This window comes from Hyperolius riggenbachi, chromosome 1, assembly GCF_040937935.1.
Source record: "Hyperolius riggenbachi isolate aHypRig1 chromosome 1, aHypRig1.pri, whole genome shotgun sequence".
Taxonomy (NCBI): domain Eukaryota; kingdom Metazoa; phylum Chordata; class Amphibia; order Anura; family Hyperoliidae; genus Hyperolius; species Hyperolius riggenbachi.
This window is the reverse complement of record NC_090646.1, coordinates 370,100,106-370,126,421: the sequence shown is the minus strand read 5'-3', so window position 1 is coordinate 370,126,421 and position 26,316 is coordinate 370,100,106. Positions and strand designations below refer to the sequence as shown.

Below are 26,316 nucleotides of genomic sequence, written 5' to 3'. Positions count from 1 at the left end.
ACCTTCAGTATAGGTAGCAGGGTATAGGGCCTTAAGTATAGGTAGGTATGTAGGTAGGTAGGTATAGGGGCCTTTAGGTAGGTAGGTATAGGGGCCTTTAGGTAGGTAGGCACGTATAGGGGGCCTTTAGGTAGGTATAGGGGCCTTTAGGTAGGTAGGTAAAGAGGCCTGTAGGTAGGTATAGGGGCCTTTAGGTAGGTAGGTAGGTATAGGGGCCTTTAGGTAGGTAGGTACGTATAGGGGGCCTTTAGGTAGGTAGGTACGTATAGGGGGCCTTTAGGTAGGTATAGTGGCCTGTAGGTAGGTAGGTATAGTGGCCGGTAGGTAGGTATAGTGTCCTGTAGGTAGGTAGGTAGGTAGTTAAAGGGACCTTCAGTATAGGTAGCAGGGTATAGGGCCTTAAGTATAGGTAGATATGTAGGTAGGTAGGTATAGGGGCCTTTAGGTAGGTAGGTATAGGGGCCTTTAGGTAGGTATAGGGGCCTTTAGGTAGGTAGGTAGGTACATATAGGGGGCCTTTAGGTAGGTATAGGGGCCTGTAGGTAGGTAGGGATAGTGGTAGGTAGGTACGTATCCTTTAGGTAGGTATAGGGGCCTGTAGGTAGGTAGGTATAGTGGCGGGTAGGTAGGTAGGTACGTATATGGGGCCTTTAGGTAGGTATAGAGGTAGGTATAGAGGGAGGTATAGAGGGAGGTATAGAGGTAGGTAGGTAGGTAGGTGTAGGTGTCGCTCCCCCTCCCCCCCCCCCCCGTGCCTCCTCCGCTCACCCCCACGGCCTCCTCCGTGCCTGCATAAGTATCAACTCACCTGTCCAGTGGAGCGCAGAGCGGCAGACCTCCTCGTTACTTCTCGGTTCCCTCTAGTGGCCGGACCGGCTTTTACTGATGACGTCATTGTAAAAGCCGTCACTAGAGGGAACCAGGAAGTGAGCGAGAGGTCTGCCGCTCTGCGCTCCACTGGACAGGTGAGTTGATACAATGTATGCGGGCGGGCGGAGGAGGCGCGGGGCGGGCGGAGGAGACGCGGGGGGGCTCGGAGGAGGACGAGGACGAGTGCGAGCGGCAGATGCGCGGCGATGCAGCGTCAGGATTTGGCGGATTCGCAAAGTGGAAAATGGCGTCGGGATTCGAATCCACGAATCTCGAATATTTCCCAATATTCGAGGGATTCGTGGATTCGCCGGATTCGTCGTCCCATCCCTAATAATAAGCAAAGCATAAGTTTATATCATATCAACAAATCAAGACTGACTCAAAATGAATATTCACATTAGGTTTATTAATATTTCAATAAAATAAACCAAACTGAAAAAATAAATAAAACAGAAATGTCACAGAATTTATTAAAAAAAAAGGACAACAAATTTTTTTAAAAATACATAACAACCTTAGAAAATAGATAAAACAAGGTTTTAATCATTTAAATTACAGTGCAAATGCAAACTTATGTCCTGGATGGATGGATGGATGGATGGATGGAAGGATAAATGGATAACAAGGCTTTTGCTCGTGGTCTTAGTAATTTTAGCAAATAAACCCTGGCTATTATCCTGGAATATGAAAAAAAGCACCTCATTATTGTATATGTCAGATGCTCAACTCAGTATTAACTTGATTTAACTCATCTGTAACTTTCTTGTTTTTCCGGACAATGTCAGTATGGTGATGGCTGAGATTACTGCGAAGACACTCTAAGAAGTAATCCTGCAGGAAGAAAGATTATCATTATGGGCATAAGATTTGCTACTCAAACAAGCATAATAAGATCAGAGCATATCATATACCGTGTAGCAACTATAACCAGATATTCTAAAGCTGAAAAAAGAACTGAGCGTTACTGGAAAACATACGGTAACTGATTCAGCACAGTTGGTTTGGATTTTTTAAAAATTGGATGCTTTTAGATTGAAGCCTGGCAGGAGTTTAGAGCTATCATATAGGTCATATAGGAGTGCTGCATCTGGTTGGGTACCCACAGATACTGTGTGTGTAACCTAACTGCAGGTCAAGTGAGTGTAACCCACAATGTTTGTAATTGGTATATGGATTAGGCCCAGAACAAAAATATTGTGGGTTGGGTCAGGTGCAGATAGTGATAGCTAGTGCAATACTGACAGTATAATGCTGCAACTTACAAAAGTCTGTAACAGGGCAGTTTCTATGTATAAGCCACCAAAGCGTACTGCTAGGCACTGTCCAACTGCTGTAACAGAAGTTCCATCTCGCAGGAAAAGTCTACAGAGATGCTCTGGATTACTCTAGAAACAAATCCTATAAGCTTTCCCACCCTCGGTATGTCACCAGCCTACGTTTTCCTGGACTCTGTGCAGTCTGTAGGAGAGAAACCCCATGAGGAATGCAGCACAGGGAAAATTCAGCTGCAAAAAGTAGAAGAGAGTGGGAGAAAAGTAAAAGAGAAGTGGGATCTGCCACAGTAACATAACTACTAGGGAGCAGATACCTCAAGATGGGGGGAAGGAGGTCTGGGTAACTGTTAGGGAGCAGATACCTCAAGATGGGGGGAAGGAGGGCTGGGTAACTGTTAGGGAGCAGACATTTCAAGATGGGGGAAGGAGGGCCGGGTAACTGTTAGGGAGCAGATATTTCAAGATGGGGGAAGAAGGGCTGGGTAACTGTTAGGGAGAAGACATATCAAGATGAGGGGAAGGAGGTCTGGGTAACTGTAAGGAAGAAGACATATCAAGATGAGGGGAAGGAGGTCTGGGTAAAAATTAGGCAGCAGACATTTCAAGATGGGGGGGAGGAGGGCTGGGTAACTGTTAGGGAGCAGATACCTCAAGATGGGGGGAAGGAGGGCTGGGTAACTGTTAGGGAGCAGACATTTCAAGATGGGGGAAGGAGGGCCGGGTAACTGTTAGGGAGCAGATATTTCAAGATGGGGGAAGAAGGGCTGGGTAACTGTTATGGAGAAGACATATCAAGATGAGGGGAAGGAGGTCTGGGTAACTGTAAGGAAGAAGACATATCAAGATGAGGGGAAGGAGGGCTAGGTAAAAATTAGGCAGCAGACCTTTCAAGATGGGGGGGAAGGGATGTTGGGTAACTATTAGGGAGCAGACATCTCAAGATGCGGGAAGGTGGGTTGGGGGAGTTGCAAACTCATTTCCTCCCTCCCACTTCCTTCCTCCCATGTAGTACAACAGCAGTCGGTCACAAATACAAGTAACTGTCACTGGGGTATTTTACAAACCGATGCAATCTTGAAGACCTATATACCTCAAAGGGTATACAGTATATATATATATATAAATATAAATATATATATATATATATATATATATATATATATATATATATATATATATACAGTGGCTTGCAAAAGTATTCGGACACCTTGAAGTTTTCCACATTTTGTCACATTACTGCCACAAACATGAATCAATTTTATTGAAATTCCACGTGAAAGACCGATACAAAGTGGTGTACACGTGAGAAGTGGAACAAAAATCATACATGATTCCAAACATTTTTTGCAAATAAATAACTGCAAAGTGGGGTGTGCGTAATTATTCAGCCCCCTTTGTTCTGAGTGCAGTCAGTTGCCCATAGACATTGCCTGATGAGTGCTAATGACTAAATAGAGTGCACCTGTGTGTAATCTACAGTAATGTCAGGACAAATACAGTTGCTCTGTGACAGCCTCAGAGGTTGTCTAAGAGAATATTGGGAGCAACAACACCATGAAGTCCAAAGAACACACCAGACAGGTCAGGGATAAAGTTATTGAGAAATTTAAAGCAGGCTTAGGCTAAAAAAAGATTTCCAAAGCTTTGAACATCCTAGTCTTGCACTGCCCAAAGTTGGCCTTTATGGAAGAGTGGCAAGAAGAAAGCCATTGTAACAGAAAAGCATAAGGAGTCCCATTTGCAGTTTGCCACAAGCAATGGGGGGGGCACACAGCAAACATGTGGAAGAAGGTGCTCTGGTCCAATGAGACCAAAATGGAACTTTTTGGCCAAAATGCAAAAAGCTATGTGTGGCGGAAAACAAACACTGCACATCACTCTGAACACACCATCCCCACTGTCAAATATGCTGGTGGCAGCATCATGCTCTGGGGGTGCTTCTCTTCCGCAGGGACAGGGAAGCTGGTCAGAGTTGATGGGAAGCTGGATGGAGCCAAATACAGGGCAATCTTGGAAGAAAACCTCTTGGAGTCTGCAAAAGACTTGAGACTGGGGCGGAGGTTCACCTTCCAGCAGGGCAACGACCCTAAACATAAAGCCAGGGCAACAATGGAATGGTTTAAAACAAAACATATCCAAGTGTTAGAATGGCACAGTCAAAGTCCAGATCTAAATCCAATTGAGAATCCGTGGCATGATCTGAAAACTGCTGTTCTGACTGACCTGGAACTGTTTTACAAAGAAGAATGGGCAAGGATTTCAGTCTCTAGATGTGCAAAGCTGGTAGAGACATACCCGAAAAGACACCCCACTTTGAAGTTATTTATTTGTAAAAAATGTTTGGAATCATGTATGATTTTTGTTCCACTTCTCACATGTACACCACTTTGTATTGGTCTTTCACGTGGAATTCCAATAAAATTGATTCATGTTTGTGGCAGCAATATGACAAAATGTGGAAATTTTCAAGGGGGCCGAATACTTTTGCAAGCCACTGTATATATACAGTATATAAATACAGTATATATATTCATGATTACCAGAAGAGCTCCGACAATTTGCAATAAAGAAGGTATTGTGACCGACTGCCACCCATATAAACGTTCCAATTATTAAGATGTAAATTAAAAAAAGAGTTTCTGCAACTACAGTATATGCACATAGTAAGATAAGGAACTGGAAGAACATTTATTGATGAATAAGTGCACTTAGGAGTCTAAGATACCTATCTACCAGAGCCCGTCAAAATAGCAAAAATAAAATCTGCTACGTACACTTGGGGAAAAATCGGCTGTACTCATTTAGGCTGTCTCAGGCTCTGCCACTCCTATCCCCTGTGTCCTGATGACTGAGGGGTCACATGCTGAATGCAGCCCTTCTTGTAAACACATATGGGTGCTGTACAATCTCTATACCTGACACCCCTGACAGCCACACAATATCATCCTTTGGGCTTTATCTTCAATGCTGAATACTGGTAGCATGTACCTCGGTACAGAGATAACATTTGTGCATATATGCTTTTCTAACTAAACATTTAAGGCTCGGCTTGTTAAATAGCTATTTACAGTTGCTAACAATACAGCTACTCACATAGGAGTAACCTTCAAACTGCACCTTAGCATAAAAGAAAAAAAATTCCATTGGCATAGCAAAGCAGGATTCTTTATTTTAGCCCTGATAGCTTATCATTGTACATATGTAGCACTAAAGAGAGATTTTGCAATATCACAAATCCAGCTCATGTGCTTTTTTAACTCCTTCCATACTCCTTCCACCATGAATGGTTTCTTCAATCCTTGAAACTGGGGCAGACTTTTTTAGAAACTGATTTTGCAGCAGTATTGTGATGGGGCAATTCTGGCTACCAACACAGTAACACAGTGGGACTACCTATACTATAAGTATAAAGCACCAACATATTACGCAGCACTGCACAATAGATAAATGGGTTAATAGACAAGGTAGTATACACAAGGAGCTCACAACAAAACAAGATCATGTAAATGTCTTTGTTAACAGTAGTTAGATGTCATTGGTAAAAATAGAGTCTGTTCCAGTCTGCAAGAGGGGTGTCCAATAGTGAGATTGCATAATCAAGCTGGAAACACTAGGGGAAGAGCCCTGCCAGAGTTTACAATTTAAAGGGTGAGTTCAGAGACCTTAGGTGCCTCTGTTGAGAGGGTTCCAGAGAGTGGGGGCAGCCCTAGTGAAGTCCTACAATTGTGCATGGGAGTGAGATATAAGTGGTTCAGAGAGGCGCAGGATGTTGGAGGGGGGCAGGCTGGTGTGTGCCTGTGTACAATATCAGAGATGTAGGTCGGGCAGGTCCTGTGCACCGATTTGTAGGCCAAGCAAAGAATTTTGGGATTGATCGTGAAGAGGATGGGGAGAAAGTGGAAGGCTTTACAGAGGAGAGACAATCTGGCTTCCTATACTGGGAAGCTACCTATATGGGGGGCAAATGTTGCTACTTATACAGAGGGTGGGGCAGAGGCGTAGCTAGGGTTTTGGATGCCCGGGGACAAAGACAGTTTTTGAGCCCCCTTCCCAGAGAAAATTGGTGTGGTCATATATCAGTATGTGGGTGCGGTCATGGAGGCCACCGTGTGTAGCCAGGAAGCCAACCATGTAGGTAACCAGAGAGGCCACCTTTAGGTAGCAAGAGAGCCCCCCCCCCCTCCTCATCTTTAGGTAGCTAGAGTAACACGACTCTTTAAAGTGCTGAAGAAGATGCTAGTGCTATATAAATACACAATAATAATATGGTAGGACATTTGACTATGACTATGGTAGGGATTAGATTGTGAGCTCCTCTGTGAACAGTCAGTGATATGACTATGTATTCTTTAAAGTACTGCAGAAAATGTAAGCATTACATAAACAATACACGATGATGATAATAATAATATAAAGGTGGCCATACATAAGGTGTAAGGTGACTTGGTGGCTCGACCATCCGATTTGATTATTATAATTGGATACTATGAAAATTGATGCTGCCATGAGTATGCTCAATCGACGATGCAACCAGTTTTAGGCCAAAATTGGTCGCATGTATTGAGCGGACATGCTGCAAGATGTATGGCTGACTTTCTCAAACGGGTGTGCCATGGTAACAGCGTGCAATATCGGCATGAGCGAAGAATGTGACAGAACCCCCAGGCGCTGTTACCCCTAATGTAAAATGTTCACCCCCAGTGCAGTATACTTGCTGGCTCTGGGCTCCATCTACATACACGCACCCCAGGTGGTATACACCGGCAACCACGTGGGACGCGTGTATGTGGATGGAGCCCAGAGCCAGCAGGTTCATTGGGGAAGGGGCGGCGAATGCAGCGCCACAATACCAATTTCATGCTGAAATCGATTGGGAATCGGCCTGTGGTGTATGGGCAGGCAACAGATCTCTCTCCGATCAGAGAGAGATCTGTCTCTTAGTCGATCTTCCTATAAATCGTCTGATATATGACACCTTAAATGGTTAACATGTTGGCACCGTGCACTAGTACACATGCATTTAACTTGCTGTGTAATGTGTGTACAGGATGACAGGTACATTACATGACTGTATATGCCAAAAAAAAAGAGTTGCTTAGAACAATTATTACCTGTCTATACTTAGTGTTTAGTGACCCTAGATCTGGTCACTAAGGCTGCAAGAGAAGAGGAGGGCTATGCAGGAGGGGGAGACTGTCAGGGAAAGTGGATATTTACTGCTGCTAGGCAAGGGGGGCTGCCTGGGGGGACAGTATGCTGTATGTCAGGAAGCAGAGGGACTGACCCAGAACAAGAGACTGGACTCAGGGGAGAGCATAACAGTAGGGCTGCTCAAATCCGGATCTGGGAGATACCCGGATAGTTGTTATCCGGATATCTCCCAGTAAACCTGTGCGGGGTAGGCGGGGGGTCAATCTCACCTGTCTGACGTCTTCTTCGTCCGTCACTCGGCACCTCCCACGATGTGCTCCACGCGCGTCACGTGATTACAAACACTTCCTCCTTCAACCAGGAAGGAGAAAGTGTTTGTAACCACATGACCGATGCGTGGACCGCATCGTGGGAGGTGCCGAGAGACGGACCGAAGAAGGAGTCAGACAGGTAAGATTGACCCCCCTCCTACCCCGCACAGGTAACTGGGAGATATCCGGATAGAACTATCCGGATGTCTCCCGGATCCGGATTTGAGCAGCCCTGCATAACAGCAGTAGCATGTTAGTGTAGAAACCTGGCCTGTCAGCTGAGCTGAGGGAGAGAGAGATGCACACAGTGACAGGACAGGAGATCCGGTGTAATGAAAGATTTTGCAACCCATTATATTTTGCAATTTGCCATAGAGGACAGTGTATGACTGCATAGGCGTGGCTTCTCTCTGTTAACACGCCTGTAATTTTTTTCAACCACGGATCCCATTGAGCTATTATTATTATTATTATTATTTTTTATTTATATAGCGCCAACATATTTCGCAGCGCTTTACAAAGCACAATAAGACGACAAGGAGAACATAGATATACTAACAAATTGTAAAACAGAGTTCCAAGCAGCACAAATATTGTGACAAAAAACGTAAACATTAGGAGGAGGACCCTGCCCTTGCGAGCTTACAATCTAGTGGGTAGTGGGGGACACATTAGGTAAGGGGGTGAAAGATGGACGAGGCAGTGACCCTTTGCCTCTGATTACATTGTGTCAAATAAGTAAATAAGGGCTATAGAATGTTATAAGCTTGTCTGAAAAGGTGTGTTTTAAGAGTGCGTTTGAAGATGTCCAGGTTTGGAGCATGAAGTACAGGCTGTGGAAGAGAGTTCCAGATAAGAGATGATGCTCGTGTAAAGTCTTGGATGCGAGCATGAGAGGAGGTGATCAGCTTAGAGGCCAGGAGAATTTCTTGGGAGGAGCGGAGGTTGCGGGAGGGACAATATCTTGAGATTAGTGATGAGATGTATGGAGGGCACAACTCATGGAGGGCTTTGTATGTTAGAGTCAGGAGTTTGAACTGGATCCTCTGGGTAATAGGTAACCAGTGGAGAGAACGGCATAGTGGGGCTGCACCGGAAGAGCGTGTGGAGTGGTGAATGAGGCGGGCCGCTGAATTTAGAAGGGATTGGAAAGGTGCTAGCCTTTTTTGTGGTAGCCCACAGAGCAGGGTGTTGCAGTAGTCTAGGCGGGAGATGATTAAGGCATGTACAAGCATCTTGGTGGCCTCTTGTGTGAGGAAGGGATGGATACGGAATATATTTTTGAGCTGGAAATAGCAGGTGGTGGTTAATGAGGCAATGTGAGGTTTAAAGGAGAGCTCTGAGTCGAGTATAACCCCCAAGCAGCGGGCCTTAGTGGTTGAGGTTATTGGGGTGTTGTCGACCATTATGGTTGCAATTGGTGGAGGTGTAGATAGCGATGGTGGAAAAATCACAATTTCCGTTTTACTCATGTTAAGTTTGAGGAAGCGGGAGGACATAAATGCAGAAACGGCACGTAGACAGTCGGGGACTCTAGATAGAAGTGAGGACAGATCAGGAGCTGAGAGATAGATTTGGGTGTCATCCGCATAGAGGTGATACTGGAAGCCAAAAGAGTTAATTAGTTGTCCCAGGCCACGGGTGTAGACTGAGAAAAGAAGTGGCCCAAGAACAGAGCCTTGAGGAACACCAACAGACAGTGGGCGTGGGGAGGAATTGGTGTTAGAGAAGGACACAGTGTAAGAGCGTCCAGAGAGATAAGAGGAGATCCAGGAATGTGCTTGTCTCTTGATTTCTAAAGATGACAGTGTCTGCAGAAGCAGAGCATGATCAACCGTGTCAAAGGCCGAGGAAAGGTCAAGGAGTATTAGAATGGAGAACTGGCTTTTGGATTTAGCTACCAGTAGGTCATTAGCAACTTTTGTGAGGACAGTTTCAGTGGAATGGTGTGTGCGGAATCCAGATTGAAAGGGGTCAAGTAAGGAATTGGTAGAGAGAAAGGCAGACAATTCTGAATGGATGTGACGTTCCAGCAGTTTAGAAGCAAAGGGGAGGAGTGAGACAGGCCGGTAATTGGATAGAGAAGTTGGATCAAGAGAGGGTTTTTTGATAAATGGTGTGTTAATAGCTTGAAGGGGGATTGTTCCCTCCAGGGGGGGGGGGGGGGGAGGTTATTATTAGATGAGCAAGAAGGGGGGATTGTACCCTCCAGGGGGGTTATTAACTGAGCAGGGGGGGGGGGAATTGTTCCTTGGGGGGTTATTAGTTGAGCAAGAGGGGGGATTGTTCCCTCCAGGGGGGCTTATTAGTTGAGCAAGAGGGGGGATTGTTCCCTCCAGGGGGGCTTATTAGTTGAGCAAGAGGGGGGATTGTTCCCTCTGGGGGGGGGGGTTATTAGTTGAGCAAGAGGGGGATTGTTCCCTTCAGGGGGGGGGGGGGTTATTAGTTGAGCAAGAGGGGAGGGTTCTGTGTGAGAATAGGGTTTGGTTGGGTTGCATTTTTTGATACAGATAGATTGAAGTCAATGGTTAGGTTGCACTTTCTGATAGCTATACCTATAAATAAGTGCAACCGGTTGCAAAATCTGATAAAGTTGCAAAAAATTTCACTACACCCCTATACATGCTGCATGCAGCTATATACACAGATACATCCCACCCCACAGTTCCCCTCCTGCATACCTGTCCATCCACACTCACTTCCAGCTCACTCCTTTGAATTACCCGGTCTCCTCTGCTCAGCCCCGCCCCTGGAGAGGGCAGGGGGCGCTCAAGAGGAGAGAGAGTGCAGAGACTGGAGGAGAATGACTGTGCTGAGACTTGTTATTACAGTTGCTCCGCTCAGTCTGTTGCCAGCTCTGCATTTATCAATAAGGATCATGCACCCTTGCTCTCCTCCCGCTCAGGGGCAAATGTACCCCTCTGACACCCCCTAGCTATGCATCTGGGGTGGGGGGCTATTTCAGGCCACCTGCACACGGGGGCACATCTAGGTACCTCTACTGGGGGCCTCTCTTGTTACTTATCCTGGGGGGCTACTTCAGGCTACCTGCATGGGGAGGAAGGGGGCACATCTGACTACCTAAAGAGGGGGCATCTCTAGCAACCCATACTGGAGGTGCCTCTGGTTACCTATATGCTGGCTACCTATACCTCGCCGCATCGCATCACTACCGCTGCTGGCCATGTCACTTCCACATCTCCCGATGTGGAAGTGACTGGACGAGTTGGGAGATGGATGTGAGCAGGTGCGCAAAAATCTGCAGCATGCTGCAGATTCTCGGGTCGCTCCACATGCCATGGTAACTGTTCCATTGCCGTGCATTGGGTTCAAGACACCCGTGGTGTGGTGCAGCCATGAAGCCGCATCGCACTGCATCTAATGGAAACGGGCCCTAAGCCATGCAGAAAGAATCCAAGCCTTTCAGAAGATTCGCTACCCTGAAGTATTGTATTGTTTAGCCAGAGCAGAGTGTTTAACAATTTTCATTTGCAGGTTTAGAATACTCAGAGCAGGTTCCTCTGTCCTTCACAGAGGTGGTGGCAGCCCTGTACCTGAAATATTGTGTAGTAAAGTGTTTGTGTTGCTTGCATGCTCCCTCTTAGCCTGTCTGCTGCCCAATTCCAGCTATTTCAGCGCATCGATTGCCTCCACGAGGTTGGACAGTCTGTGGGTTGAAATAGATTGAAAGGCATTGAGTGGTCCGGCCACTAGGGGGCGTGTAACAGAGGGCAGTTGACCTCACTTGCTAAGGGGTCAATGGTGGGGTAAAGCTGGTTAACTCAGGTGAATGGTGGAAAAAATGTAGGGGAACCCCATGAGATATTCACAGTGGGGCCCATGCCATGAGATTATGCCCCTAATCTAGTGGCCTATGACTACTTAATTTTAGTAACTGGAGGCACATGGCTACTTAGTGATTGTATCTGTAACACATGTGACTACATATTTTTGTATATAGAGGATGCCTGGCTACGTAAAGCTGTAATTTGAAAAAAAAAGTCAGGTACTTGCCTAAGTATCATAAAGCCTCTGAATGTTCCAGAGGTTTCCTGATCCATTGTGGAGCCCACCACTGCTATGCATGGTCCCTCTAAGTATATCTGACAAGAGCTTGTCATCTTTATGTTTCAGCGGCCGAATTCCCCTCCATGTATGAGGGCAGCCATACTGCACATGTGTGCCCGAACTTCTGCATGTTGCAAACTCCAGCGCTCAAACTACCTTCTCAGTGCTCATGTACATTGTGGCCTATGGCGGCACCCATAGTACCAGGCCCACGTGTTCCCATTTTAGGTGATTTGCTGGCGGGAGACTAAATTATCTTGCGGAATCGTATGATATAGACTAGTTTCTCCATGAGATCTTTTAAAACTTAATCCATTTTATAGATTGTCAAGGGTTTAAAAAAAGACATCCCTCCTTTTAGTCAACATCCTATATTTAATTTGTAGGATGGTATTAGTCAAGACATAAGCATGTCAGGAGCCAAGCCAATTACACACCTAGCTACACAGTTAGTTAGGTAATAAAACCAAGTTCAGGGATTATTTTAGATAATAAACTAGTGAGATAAAATAATTTACCGTAACAAAAAAGGTGCGCAGGGCCCCCAGCGATTTAAATTACAAACCTTGAATACAAATTAGATGCAAACTATGCACTAAATCCTAATCTAGATACATTGAATGTAACCTGATACACATGGGTGCAGCTAGCCACAAGCAGATTTCCATTTTTGTACTACACAAGAAAATAGCATTGCTCGCGGGCTGCACCGGAGTTGACCAGCTGCTTAGAAGTGCAGAGCCAAAAACACGGGCAGATTACACAACTTGCATTTAAAACAGATGCAGTAACTGGAGGACGTTAGCATCTAAAACAGTTTGCACACAGATTGTTCAGTACTAGACTCTTCCACAACAATGAAGTGTGCTCACGGAAGAGACCTACCCACTAACAGCAAAAGAACAGCAAAAAATTTTCAGTGCTCCTAATCAGGCTGCAACTGAAATGAAACCAACAGAGGTGTGCAGCGCCCCCTAGCGACTTAATGCTCACCTTGAATACAAATCAGATGCAAACACCCTCCATTTGCTGCATCTGTTTCAAATGCAAGTTGTGTAATCTGCCCATGTTTTGAGCTCTGCAAATCTATGCAGCTGGTCAACTCGGGTGCAGTCTGTATTTGGAAGTGCTGCAATTTCCTTCTGTTGTACAAAAATGTAAAGGTGACCATACACTGGTCGATTTGCCATCAGATTCGACCAACAGATAGATCCCTCTCAGATCTCACAATCTGTGGCGGTGGTGGTGCTGCCGCCGCTACCCCCCCCCCCCCCCCCCCATACATTACTTGCTCCTTCGGCGTGAGTCCATAGGTCTCCGCTGTCTTCTCCGCTCTGGTCTCCGGGTCCGGCATGCTTCACTTCTTCCTGCCCGGCAGGAAGTTTAAACAGTAGAGCGCCCTCTACAGTTTAAACCCTTCTGCCGGGCAGGAAGAAGTGAAGCATGCCGGAGACCAGACCAGAGCGGAGAAGACAGCAGTGACAGTGGGGACTCGTGCCGGCCGGAACAGGTAATGTATACCCGCTGTATTGCGTCGGTCACCGGGCATTCGAACGCCGCTATGGACGCACTCCCGACCCGCCGGCGATCGAGAAAAATTTTCCGCACGGACGGATCATCGGGAATCAACGGTAACGATCGATTACAGATGGAAATCGATCGTTCTGTCAGCGGTGTGCGCGTCGATTTCACAGCCGATTCGATCACTGTGATCGAATCGGCCGTATATCGGTGGGAAAATCGTTAGGTGTATGGGCCCCTTAAGTCTACATTTGGCTAGCTGCATTCATGTGTATAAGTTTGCATTCAATTTATCTAGATTAGAGTTTAGTACATAGATTGCATCTGATGTGTATTCAAGGTGAGTATTTAAGTCCCTAGGGGGCGCTGCACACTTCTACTGGTTTCATTTCAGTTGCAGCCTGATTAGGAGTGCTGGCAATTTTTGAAGTTTTTAAGAAAATGTGTAGCAGCTCCAGGTTTACACTATGTTTTAATTGTTAGTTAGTGGTTACCGTAGGTCTTTTTGTGAGGGCTTGCCATTGTAATGGAAGAGTCTAGCACTGAACAATCTGCGTGCAAACTGTTTTTGGAAGCAAACGTCCTCCATTTGGTGCATCGGTTTTGAGTGCAAGTTGTGTAATCTGTCCGTGTTTTGGGCTCTGCACATCTATGCAGCTGGTCAATCGGGTGGAGCATGCATTTGGAAGTACTGCCATTTTCTTCTGTTTTACATGTTTGTACTTTTGAACAAATATAAATGTGCAGTTCCTCTCCTTCCCCCAAAAAAAGAGTAAATTGCAACATGGAAAACAAAAATCTGAATAATACAATGTAACTTACTGTGCAGCTGTTAATGCTTCATACTATCTGTTACAGCACCTGCAACATGTAAACATAGAGGTCAGATTATACATTATCTCAGTATACTACAGTTAAGGTGGCCACACACCATACGATTTTTTAAAATATCTGTTCAATTCAATAATTGCAATACATTTTTCTGACAGTTTGTAACATTTCAAAAATATTACCAATGTACCACATAGGGTTGCCGCGGTTTACCGGTATTACGGTATACCATGGTTTTACAATGCACGGTAATCATACACTTTTAGGAAATACCGGTTTAGGCTGCATTTCCGCATCCACCACTCCGGCATTGTCCTGCTCTCCGTCTCCCTACGTTACGAAGGCAAGCTCCCAAAGCTAGTTCCTGATTGCGGGAGGCTTGTGACAGACTGTGTGCAGGCGCTGGGTGCGCGTCCTGTGATGAAGTGGCCACGACTGGAGCGCATACAGAGATCTTTTACTGTGGCAATGTATCTTCTTGTGGTTTTTTTTCTTGTGGACTGTACCACAAGAGAAGAGGGGAAGACATCAGGTCATTGCTACCAAAATAAATACACTAAATGAGAAAAGGCTACAGCCTTGAGTGGGGAGAGCTGTGGACACAGCGGTGGGGAAGACTGGGAAGTCCCCCCCCTTCATCCACCTTAGGGCTCACCCTCTCTCCTGCTCCCCATGCAGATATGAGCGGCGGGCGAGCGGCAGAACACTTACTCCATTCGCACGGAGAAGACAGATCTGTGCTCTGCTGATCTGGTCTACACCAGACCAGATTAGTGGAGCATAGATCTGTCCACGCCACGCGAATGGAGTAAGTTTTCTGTCGTCCACCACTTATATCTGCAGGGGGAGCGAGAGAGAGGGTGAGCCCTCAGGTATGGGAAGGGGGGGGACTCCCCCCCCCCCTTCCCCACCGCTGTGTGCACAGCTCTCCCTCTTCTCTGCGCTCCCGCTGGGGGAAAATAAATAAATAAAAAAACAACAGGTCACGGCTGGGCGCCCCTAGGGACCCAGCCCCCGTGGGCACGTGTCCTACCCCACCCACCCCAAGTTACGCCCCTGCTGTTCAGGGTCCCTTTAAAGGCAACCTGAAGCGAGAGACAAAGGGAGGCTGTCATATTTATTTCCTTTTAAACAATCCCATTTGCCTGGTTGTCCTGCTGATCTCTTTGGCTGCAGTAGTGTCTGAATCCCACACCTGAAACAAGCATGCCGCCAATCCAGTCAGGCTTCAGTTAAAAACATCTGATCTGCATGCTTGTTCAGGGTTTATGGCTAAAAAAAATATTAGAGGTAGTGGATCAGCAGGACAACCGGGCAACTGGTATTGTTCAAAGCAAGGCAACAAATATGGCAGACTACATAACCCTCTCACTTTATAGGTTCCCTTCAAGTCATGTCAGTTACACAGTTACACAGACTGTATAGCAGTTGGGAAGGTACAACTGCTCTTCCCCACTGAAACCACACCAATTTACTGAACTAAAGTATAGCACATCTGCTGAATAACTAGTGGGAATGACATAATCTAAGCAGTCACTTGCATGATACATGCAGAATCCTAAACCTGTAGGGACAATTTACAGTCAATTTAAATGATAAACCATAAACCATCAAGCTGTAAAAAAAGAAAGAAACCCTTGGTAGTTGCATCTGACAATATATTTCAATTTAAATGATATATTTGTTATTCTTATATTCTATTTAAAATCTATTTTACTAGAACAAACCGTTCTCTGGAAAAAGTGTGCATGATTAGTTGCTTTGCTATTCCAAAAATGCTCTGAACTCTTTTTGCCCTAAGAATGCAAAGGGAAATATGCCATTCTCATTAAAGTGCTACAGAAGCATGCCAATCCTTTTAGTAAGTGGAGAGCCTATCTGAACCTGGGCGCTGGAAGTACATTTTTTTGAACTTAGTAAGGAAAGAAGCTGTACATTTTGTGGAAAGCATAGCAACGTATTCAATGTCAGTTACACAAGTGAAATATGACAGTAAATAAAAAAAAGTCTTCTGTTTCTTGAACACAAAGAATCACTTACAAATGGATCTGCTCTCATTCTCCAGGGCTGTAGATCATTGGAGGACATAAGTGACCCTGCAAACCTGGCCTGGAATTATTAATATCCTCTATTAGGTCTATAGGGAAGAATTGGCGAATTCCACTTTATACAGTTGTAGTCATGCACAGGCAATTATTATTATTGATTTATAAAGCACCAACATAAACTTAATGTATAAAAAATAAATCTAGGGCAGCCCTTGGTATCGCTTAAAAAAGGCTGTCACTTGCAGGCATGAATAACTGCGTCAGTACAAGCACTCTTTCATTAAGGGCCTGTTTCCACTATGCCCAAATCCAGGCCGAATCTGCAGCGTTTCCTCGCAGGCGATTCGAGCTTCACGTCCGCAGCGGCAGGTGCTAGAGCCGCAGGGACGAGCTAGTCATGTCCCTGCAGTTTAGGGAGTTTGCAGGCGATCGTGCGGCAGAAGCCTGCAATCGCGCTGCTGCTGCTAGCAGGGGGGATTGGCTGCAGGGGACAAAAGTCCCCTGTGCCAATCCGAGCATGTCCACCGAGAATAAACACTGTTTTTTTTACAAAAACAGCGTTTATTCTTACATAGAGCCGCGCACTAACTCCCGCCGCTGATTTCCAACGCCTGATCGTTAAATTTATGAATGGGAACAATATTCCCATACATAATCTCCCCGCCGTACCGTGATCGCAGGTTTCCAATGGAAAGCGAACGGTTCCCGGCGAACTTCCGGGGTTCACGATCGCGGAGAACCGCAAACTTTTCCGGAAGTTCGGTTTGCCCCCATAGTGCATCATGAGGGTCAACTTTGACCCTCTACATCACAGTCAGAAGGCGCATTGTAGCCAATCAGGCTACACTCCCTCCTGAAGCCACTCCCCCTCTTATAAAAGGCAGGCAGCGTCAGGCTTTTCACTCACTCATGTGCCTGCATTAATTAGAGAAGGGAAAGCTGCTGCAGACTGTCATAGGGAAAGCTTAGTTAGGCTCTTGTATGCTTCTTAGCTTGCTTCTTATTGCTAAAAAAGCACCCCTCAACAGCTCTTTTGAGAGCTAATCTTGTTCTTGTGATCTATTTTTTTGTGTGTGTGTGTGTGTGTGTGTGTGTGTGGCCCACTTGCATTACATACTACCCTGTCAGTCAGTCGCAGCTGGCCTTTGGCCCCTTGGTGGTATAATTACTACTGTGCCAGTGCCAGGTGCACATTATAATACCTATCACTGCATATACCTACCTGTTGTTCACAGTGCACCCACCTACCTACGTGAGTGCACACAGTGTCACTGTGCCTGTCCTTTACCTATCTGTGTGTGACAGGTGCACATTATAATACCCATCACTGCATATACCTACCTGTTGTTCACTTCAGTGCACCCACCTACCTACGTGAGCGCACGCAGTGTCACTGTGCCTGTCCGGTACCTGTGTGTGTGACAGGTGCACATTGTAATACCCATCACTGCATATACCTACTATCTGTTGTTCACTTCAGTACACCCACCTACCTACGTGAGTGCACGCAGTGTCACTGTGCCTGTCCGGTACCTGTGTGTGTGACAGGTGCACATTGTAATACCCATCACTGCATATACCTACTATCTGTTGTTCACTTCAGTACACCCACCTACCTACGTGAGTGCACGCAGTGTCACTGTGCCTGTCCGGTACCTGTGTGTGTGACAGGTGCACATTGTAATATCCATCACTGCATATACCTACTACCTGTTGTTCACTTAAGTGCACCTACCTACCTACGTGAGCGCACGCAGTGTCACTGTGCCTGTCCGGTACCTGTGTGTGTGTGTGACAGGTGCACATTTGTAATACCAGTCATTGCATAATTGTTCACAGTACCTGTGTGTGTGCACACAGTGTAATATACCACTCCGAGCATACCTGTTAACTGCACCTATGTGACAGCTGCACATTGTATTGTAATACCAGTCACTGCATACCTTTCACTGCATCTGTGACTACACATTGTATTATACCTGGCAGTCAGTGCATACCTTTCACTTGAATGGATGGCAGACTTGCCCTCCATAACAGATTCTCATTAAAGGTAGTAAAGTCGATTAGTAGTGTCATATACAGCAGGGCCTCGAAAGTCCTCCTGTATTGTTATTTTTTGTCACTACCTATGGACTTGCATGCCATGCCTTCTGCCTTCCTTGGATGTGTGGTGGTAGCCGTTTCTCGGGCTCCAACTCCGGACCGGTATCGAACCCTGACTCCCCGGCCGTGCGCTTTCTTCAACAATGGTAGAGAAAGAACCATCGACAGTATGAGCAGCGATGGACTACTGGGTGCGCAGGCTTGACCTGTGGCAAGAGCTGTCACAATTTGCCATCCAAATTCTGTCTTGCCCTGTCAGAAAGGATCTTCAGCACAGCTGGAGACATTGTCACTGAGAAGAGAAGTCGCCTAAGTCACAAAAGAGTTATCAAAATGAATAAGGCATGGATCCTGGAGGGCTACTGCCCACCCCAAGACTAAGTCAGTCCCCACACACAGCATCTCTGCCTGCACGCCGTGTGACTGCCTGCCCCAAGACTAAGTCGCTCCCCACACAGCACCTCTGCCCGCAGGCTGGTTGACTGCCTTCTCCACCACCACCAACAGGGTCCAGGACTCCAGATGGATTCCTGAATTTTTAAGGCCGCTGGTGCATGTACATGCCTGCCTAATTTTTCTGGCTACACTGCAGCTGCAACAACAAAACAAAAGGCATGTACATGTGTCAATTCCCCTTCGTGATCATTACCTTGCCGCGGTGAAGGGGCTTGCGTTTCACAATGAAGCAATGACTGCCGGGTATATAGGTGTCTCGCCGGGAGGGGGGGGGGGGACACACCCCAGATAATAAGGTTGTTGCTTCATTGTGGACAGACCAAATTTGATCAGCTGGACAGTCACTGTTCTGTCATTCAGCTACCTCAGCCCGGTGACCATATGGGCTGGAAAGCCGCCATCACCTGCACTCTCGTCATGGTGCGCACCAGTCCAGCACGGCCATCACTACACAAACAGCTGTTTGCGGTGCGTTACACAGTGAGTTTGGTGTGTCAGTGTGAAGCAGTACTCTAATTACACTCCCTAATTGATGTATACACATGCAAGATGTTTTAAAGCACTTTAGGCCTGCAATTTAGCATTCAATTTGATTTCTGCCCTCAAGGCCTCGTTCAGACTATACACGCTGCCGTGCGCATTTTGGCAGCGCGCATAGCGCGCACTAAGTGCATTTTGAAAATAACCAAATCTCTGTGAACCCCACATGAGGAGATGGGCTAGTCCAAAACCTGTCGGTTCTGTCAGATTTCTACTACTTACTCTAAGTGACAGCAACATAGGAAAAAAATAAATTTATGGTTCATTTTACTCTGGAAGAAATGTACTTCTTAATTGTATATGTTTACATACATTTAAAATTTTAAGATTTTCGTGACAGAGGCACTTTAAGGAGGTGAACAGCTTAAAGAGAAATCGTAACCAAGAATTGAACTTCATCCCAATCAGTAACTGATACCCACTTTCCCATGAAAAATCTTTTCCTTTTCTCAAACGGATCATCAGGGAGCTCTGTGTGGCTGGTTTTGTGGTGAAACCCCTCCCACAGTGTGATGTCAGTGCCTCACAGCACTGAGGTACTGACATTACACTGTGAGAGCCTTATTGCATTGTGGGAAATAACAGCTGTTTCCAAATGCCAAAAATGCAAGCCGCATCTCCTTCCAGTGACATTAACTGCCAGCAGTAAACATGTCACCATGTGATAAACTGTCAGAATGTAAAGAGGAAATATTTTACAATGGGCAAACACTGACTAAATCATTTATACATAATTATTGTAAAAAGTAAGCACTTTTTTATTACATTATTTTCACTGGAATTCCTCTTTAAACCATAAAACCATCATATTATTTCCTCACCTCCTTTTGGGGGAAAACTGATATGGGAAGATTCCCTCAAAGTTGAGATAAGGGTGTCTTTCAAGCTGAGACAATTCTACACATTGGGACTGTATAGGCATAAATCATTTCGGCGCCTTAAAACCGAGCCATCAATACATAACACACTCCAGGCCATGCCCCTGTTACTACACCCTTTCAAAGAGAGGGAAGACTTCACTACCCCCTTTTTGCAAGTTACCACCCCAATGTGCTTGCTGTCCTTCCTTTCCTGGCCACCCAGATTGCACGTTTGAAAAAATGGTTCATAGACAGAAAAAAACTGCTAATGTCACTCGTGAAGTCGATTCATAATTTAAATCTTTATCACAAAAATTGCCCATGGATCACTCTCATCTTCAAAAAAACAAAACAAGCCCATAATAAAAACAGGCCTTAAAGGGAACCTAAACCAAGTAACATTATTTAAAATAAACACATGATGTTGATGTACCTGCCAATGAATATCACATACTTTCCTCACCGTCAGTTCCTTACAGAAGCTCACCATTTTTTTCTAACAACAATTCCTTCCTGTTCTAACTAAATCTAGTTGGAACTGGAAGCCTTAGTCTTTCTAAAAAATCCATTTAATTGCCACAGCTTAGAAGAACTTCAAGAAATGTTACACATGCAGGCTTTCTGATGTGAAATACCCATCTGAAAAACAGGTACCCAAGAGGTTAAAAACACAGCCTAGGGTATTCACAGGAAGCATTGTTTCAGGGGCGTAACTAGAAATCCCCGGGCCCCCATGCAAAAAAAAAATTCCAGCCCCCCCCCCCTCCCTAGGGCCCGCTCAGGGACTTTTTGGGGGGCAGGAGGGGTCCCAACATAAGAGGAGAGCGTGGCCGCAGATCGGTGGGGAGGGGGGACATCCCCCCCCTCCCTCACCTTGGGCTCTCCTCTCAGAGCTCCCCTCCTGCAATCTTTAGTGACAGCGGGCAGGCGGCGGCAGGCAGGTCACATACCTCCATCGCACCGGAGGTTCCGATCAGTAAGTGCTTCATGTCACTTCCTGTGTAAACAGGAAGTAGCATGAAGCTCTTAGACATTGGAGACCTCCGGGGCGAAGGAGGTATGTGACCTGCCTGCTGTCGCCCGCCCGCTGTCACTAAAAATTGCAGGAGGGAAGAGCTGAGAGCAGAGCCCAAGGTGAGGGAGGGGGGGAATGTCCCCCCTCCCCACCGATCTGCAGCCACGCTCTCCTCTTATGTTGCGACCTCTCCTGCCCCCCAAAAGTCCCTGAGTGGGCCCTAGGGGGGCCCCGCGGGGGCAGGGGTCGCATCCCCTATTGTTACGCCGGTGCATCTCACTGCTGCTGCTGCTGCTGCCTGGGAGATCTGTCCCCATGAACTTTGCTCTTACCACACCCTTATCACCTCTTCAAAGCGGTATACTCTGTGCCAATACCGCCTGCTCTAATCTTTATGAATTGACATTAACTGACATTTACTGACATGTGTTGAGATAATTACCGCACAAGGCGATAATTTACCTCACTGCTCGGGAATTTCAGCTTTTCATGCGGCAACTGCTTTTATGAATTGACATTTTGCCGAGTGCTCAGTAAAGTCATCTGTTTTCAGCATTACCGCATGCGGTAATGCTTTATGCATCGACTCCTATAAGCTGAAAAACTGAAGCTTTTTCACAATGCACTGTTATGGTAAAAAAAACGCAGTTCAACACATAGCAACACATGAAACTGCATCGAGTGTAAAAGGACCCTCAATGTCCATGTTTCCCTATGGCTCAGGTGGGTGATATTACAAGTTAATGGAGTGCTGACCCTGAAGCTGTTACGGGGTCATCACCAGGGGCGTCGCTAGCCCTATTTTGGAGGAGCATGTGCCCCCAATCTGTCCTGGGGTGCCACGGATCTCTTCCCCAGCCGCCACCCCCTCTGTCAGCGGCTTCCTCCAGCCGCCGTCGCGTCACTCAGACCTCAATCAGGCGGCGAGCCGGCGACCAATCGTGCGGGCGGTAGGACCCAGCGCCCGCACTGATATGCGGAAGTGACATCACTTCCGCATATAGAGCGGGTGCGTCCGGCGCCCGCTCGTACTACTGGTCGGGTCGCCGCTGATCCTGAGGTCTGAGTGACGCACTGTCTGCAGTGCAAGCACCATTATTAAAATGGAGGACAGATAATTCCATCAATCCCAGTGGACATAAAGAACACGAGAGAAGAGAAAGAGATTGATGAGCAGACTGCGTGGGAGGTAAGTATGACGTGTTTATGTTTATTAGAGGAGCTAGACAAAGGATGTTAATCTTATGTCTGCTTCCATGAAAGCAGGAAGTAGACACACCACAGATTTATTGCAGCATTTGTATCAGCTGTAACAAAGAAATGTTTTTATTTCTTTACTAGCTGGACGCTCAGCGTTGCCCGGGTATGTATTTGGCTAGTGTTGGCTCTGTCCACTTTTCCTAACCCTAACACACAATTACTTAATGACCAAGTATGTGAGCTTTGCGGTCTTTGGCATCAATAATTTGCAATGAAATAAAATTAATCTGATTGGATGTGGTTCCACCCCTTTTCTGAATTTGAACCCCAATCACCCAATGGCCAACTGTACCAGGTACAGATGATTAACAGTGCAAGAATGGTAGCAATTAAATATTCCCCTTAAAAATCAATACCTGGATTTTGATTGGCTTTTATAGGCTCCACCCACTTTTCTGAATATTAATCCCAGTCACCCAGTGACCAACTGTGCAAAGTTTGAGAACCCTACCATTAACAGTGTAAGAATGGCTGCAGTTTACATTTGCGCAATGAAATTTGTATTTTTCTCCACCCACTTATTTCCTAACATTGTTCAGGTATGTATTTGGCTGGTCTTGGCCCCGCCTACTATTTCTAACCCTAACACTCAATTACTCAATAACCAAGTTTGTGAGCTTTGCGGTCTTTGGCATCAATAATTTGCATTGAGATTAAACACATCTAATTGGCTGTTTGTGGCTCCACCCCTTTGTCTGAATTTGAACCCCAATCACCCAATGACCAACTGTACCAGGTTTAAGGCTTGTGCCATTAACAGTGCAAGAATGGTAGCAATTACATATTCCCCTTGAAAATCAATATGTGAATTTTGATTAGCTTTTGTAGGCTCCACCCACTTCTCTGAATATTTTTCCCAGTCACCCAGTGACCAATTGTGCAAAGTTTGAGAACCCTACCATTAAAAGTGTAAGAATTGCTGCAGTTTACATTTTCTCAGTGAAATTTGCATTTGTCTCCACCTACTGATGACCCGGCATTGCCCGATTATGTATTTTGCAGGTGCTGGCTGCGCCCACTTTTCCTAACCCTAACACACAATTAATCAATTACTCAATGACCAAGTTTGTGAGCTTTGCGGTCTTTGGCATCAATAACCTGCATTAAAATGAAACAAATCACATAGGCTGTTTGTGGCTCCACCCCCTTTTATAAATTTAAACCCCAGTCACCCAATGATCAACTGTACCAGGTTTGAGGCTTGTGTCATTAACAGTGCAAGAATGGCAGCAATGAAATATTCCCCTGAAAAATCAATAGGTAATTTTTTATTGCCTTTTGTAGGCTCCACCCACTTTTCTAAATATTATCCCCAGTCACCCAGTAACCAACTGTGCAAAGTTTAAGAACCCTACCATTAACAGTGTAAGAATGGCTGCTGTTTACCTTTTCCCAGTATAATTTGTATTTGTCTCCTCCCACTTATGATCCGGCGTTGCCCGCTTATGTATTTGGCTGGTGTTGGCTGTGCCCACTTTTCTAACCCTCACACACAATGAATCAATTACTCAATTACCAAGTTTGTGAGCTTTGCAGTGTCTGGCATCAATAATTTGCATTGGAATGAAACAAATCTAATTGGCTGTTTGTGGCTCTGAATATTAATCCCAGTCACCCAGTAACCAACTGTGCAAAGTTTGAGAACCCTACCATTAACAGTGTAACAATGGCTGCTGTTTACATTTTCCCAGTAAAATTTGTATTTGTCTCCGCCCACTTATGACCCGGCATTGCCCTTTTATGTATTTGGCTGGTGTTGGCTGTGCCCACTTTTCTAACCCTAACACACAATTAATCAATTACCAAGTTTGTGATCTTTGCGGTGTTTGGCATCAATAATGTGCATTGAAATGAAACAAATTTAATTGGCTGTTTGTGGCTCCACCCCCTTTCTGAAATTGAACCCTAGTAACCCAATGATCAACTGTACCAGGTTTGAGGCTTGTGCCATTAACAGTGCAAAAATGGCAGCAATGTAAATATTCCCCTTGAAAATCAATAGGTTAATTTTGATTGGCTTTTATAGACACCACCCACCTTTCTGAATATTAATCCCAGTCACCCAGCGACCAACTGTGCAAAGTTTGAGAACCCTACCATTAACAGTGTAAGAATGGCTGCATGTAAGGGCTAGCAGAAGTACCGCCATCGCGGTAAGCAACATGGCGGCGGTCTCTGCATCTCAGCTGGCGGTTTCCACCGCACAGTCATTTCCCAGCACAGCGCCTGTGTCGCAAGGCAGCAGGGACACTGCCACCGCGGCCGTCGACATGGCGGCGGTTCCCGCAACCCAGCCGGGAGCCTTTAATACACATTCACATTCTGACATTCTGACATTGTGCATAGACTCTCTGACACACAGAGGCTGAGGGTCACGCGCGCGCGCAAGGCGACAGGACCTTTATGCAAGTAGAAGGGCAGTCAGCTGACCAGCCGGTCAGCTGACTCCAGCCGCCCTTCTGATTGGTTGAGTGATTGGGGTGGAGCTAAGGAGTGCTCCAAGTATATATAGACCCTGCCTGTCAGTTGATCCTTGTCTGCTGTTGCAAATACTATATGTGTTAGCTCTCAGACCTGAGTCAGATCCCACAGTGTGCTAGAACCAGCAGGAGCTGGGGATCCACACTTAGTCAGATTTGTTGATAGCTTAAAGTACTATTGAACTGTATTATTTGTTATGACCTCTTGCTTGCCTGACTACTCTCCTGTGTTCTGATCCTGTGCCGTTGCCTATCTGATCTAGTTGCCGAACTCTGCCTGTGACACTACTCTGATCTTGCCTCTTGCTCCTGTACTGCCTCTGTCCGTGTGTTACCGAATCTGCCTGCCTGACTACTCTACCCTCAGCACTGGGTCTAAATCAGGCTGAGGGGTTCTTGTTATTCCCGCTCCTTGGGAATATACTTCTGCAGTAAGGTCTGAATCACCTCTCACACTCAGGTGATTCAATCTCCTTGCAGACCGTGATCTCCTAGCATTTGAGATCCTCGGCTGCAGTAGTATCTGAATCATTCTTGTGAATTACATTGATGCAGTCAGAGTCTCCTGCTCCTCAGGGTATCCTGATCTTTTGCCTGTGCTCTTTGTATTACTGTTGCACCAAACACCCTACACATATCAAGTACCTTGGTGACGCTATATCACCATTATTGGTGATTCTGCAGATCACCATATAATCAGATATAGCATCTGTATTAGTGGTGATACTGCAGATCACCAGTAATCAGAAAAGCTGTTGCTGACACCAATCGTTACAGAACAGCAGACCAAACATAATGGATATACTGCACAGCCAGATGGAAGTCCTGACCACCGCTGTAAACACTCTAACCAGGGTGGTCAATACTCAACAGACACAAATTACCCAAATATCTGAGTCTGTTCAGGAACTTCAAAATGCTGTAAAAGGAGTACAATCCCCTTCTGTCTCAGATCTCAAAATGGATATACCTGTAAAGTTTTCAGGGCATACATCCGATTTTCAGAATTTTAAGAACCGTGTCCTTTCCTATTTTGAAATGAGGCCTAACTTGCCAGGATCTGAACACCAGAGGGTTACGTTAATTAAGACCCTACTGTCTGGTGATTCACAGACCTGGGCATATGGGTTGCCTCCAGAGCATAAGGCACCACTAACCTCAGTTCAGGAATTCTTTAAGACTATGGCCGTGATATATGACGACCCGGATAGGGCTAGTACTGCTGAGAGGAAGATTAAAAATCTCAGTCAGGGACGTAACACGGTTGAAGCGTACGCCGCTGAATTCAGGAAGTGGGCGGGTTCCACTAGATGGGGAACATTCGCATTGTTAGACCGCTTTCTGACTGGACTTTCTGACCCAGTTTCTGATTTACTGTTAGGGCATCCTGATCCAAAGACTCTAGACGAAGCAATTTCCTTGGCAGTTAGAGTGGATCGACACCTACGTTATCAGAAACAGACTCGTGGGAGTAGGGAGGTGAAATTTGTCTCGTATGCTTCCTCTCCATCTGAGTCCCCTCGAA

General features: G+C 45.9%; 1 protein-coding gene across 2 annotated transcripts in view; it reads right to left on the bottom strand.

Annotated features, from left to right (window-relative positions):
• Window positions 1-1,338: 1,338 nt before the first annotated feature.
• SUSD1 (sushi domain containing 1) overlaps window positions 1,339-26,316 on the bottom strand; it is a 274,290-nt gene continuing 249,312 nt past the window's right edge. For both annotated transcript variants that reach the window (XM_068234304.1, XM_068234305.1), the window contains 2 exons: window positions 14,021-14,059; window positions 1,339-1,704 (listed from right to left, as the gene is read on the bottom strand). In XM_068234304.1, the coding sequence (XP_068090405.1) occupies window positions 14,044-14,059 (16 nt within the window). In that variant the 3' untranslated portion in view covers window positions 1,339-1,704; window positions 14,021-14,043. The remainder of the gene's footprint in view (window positions 1,705-14,020; window positions 14,060-26,316) is intronic.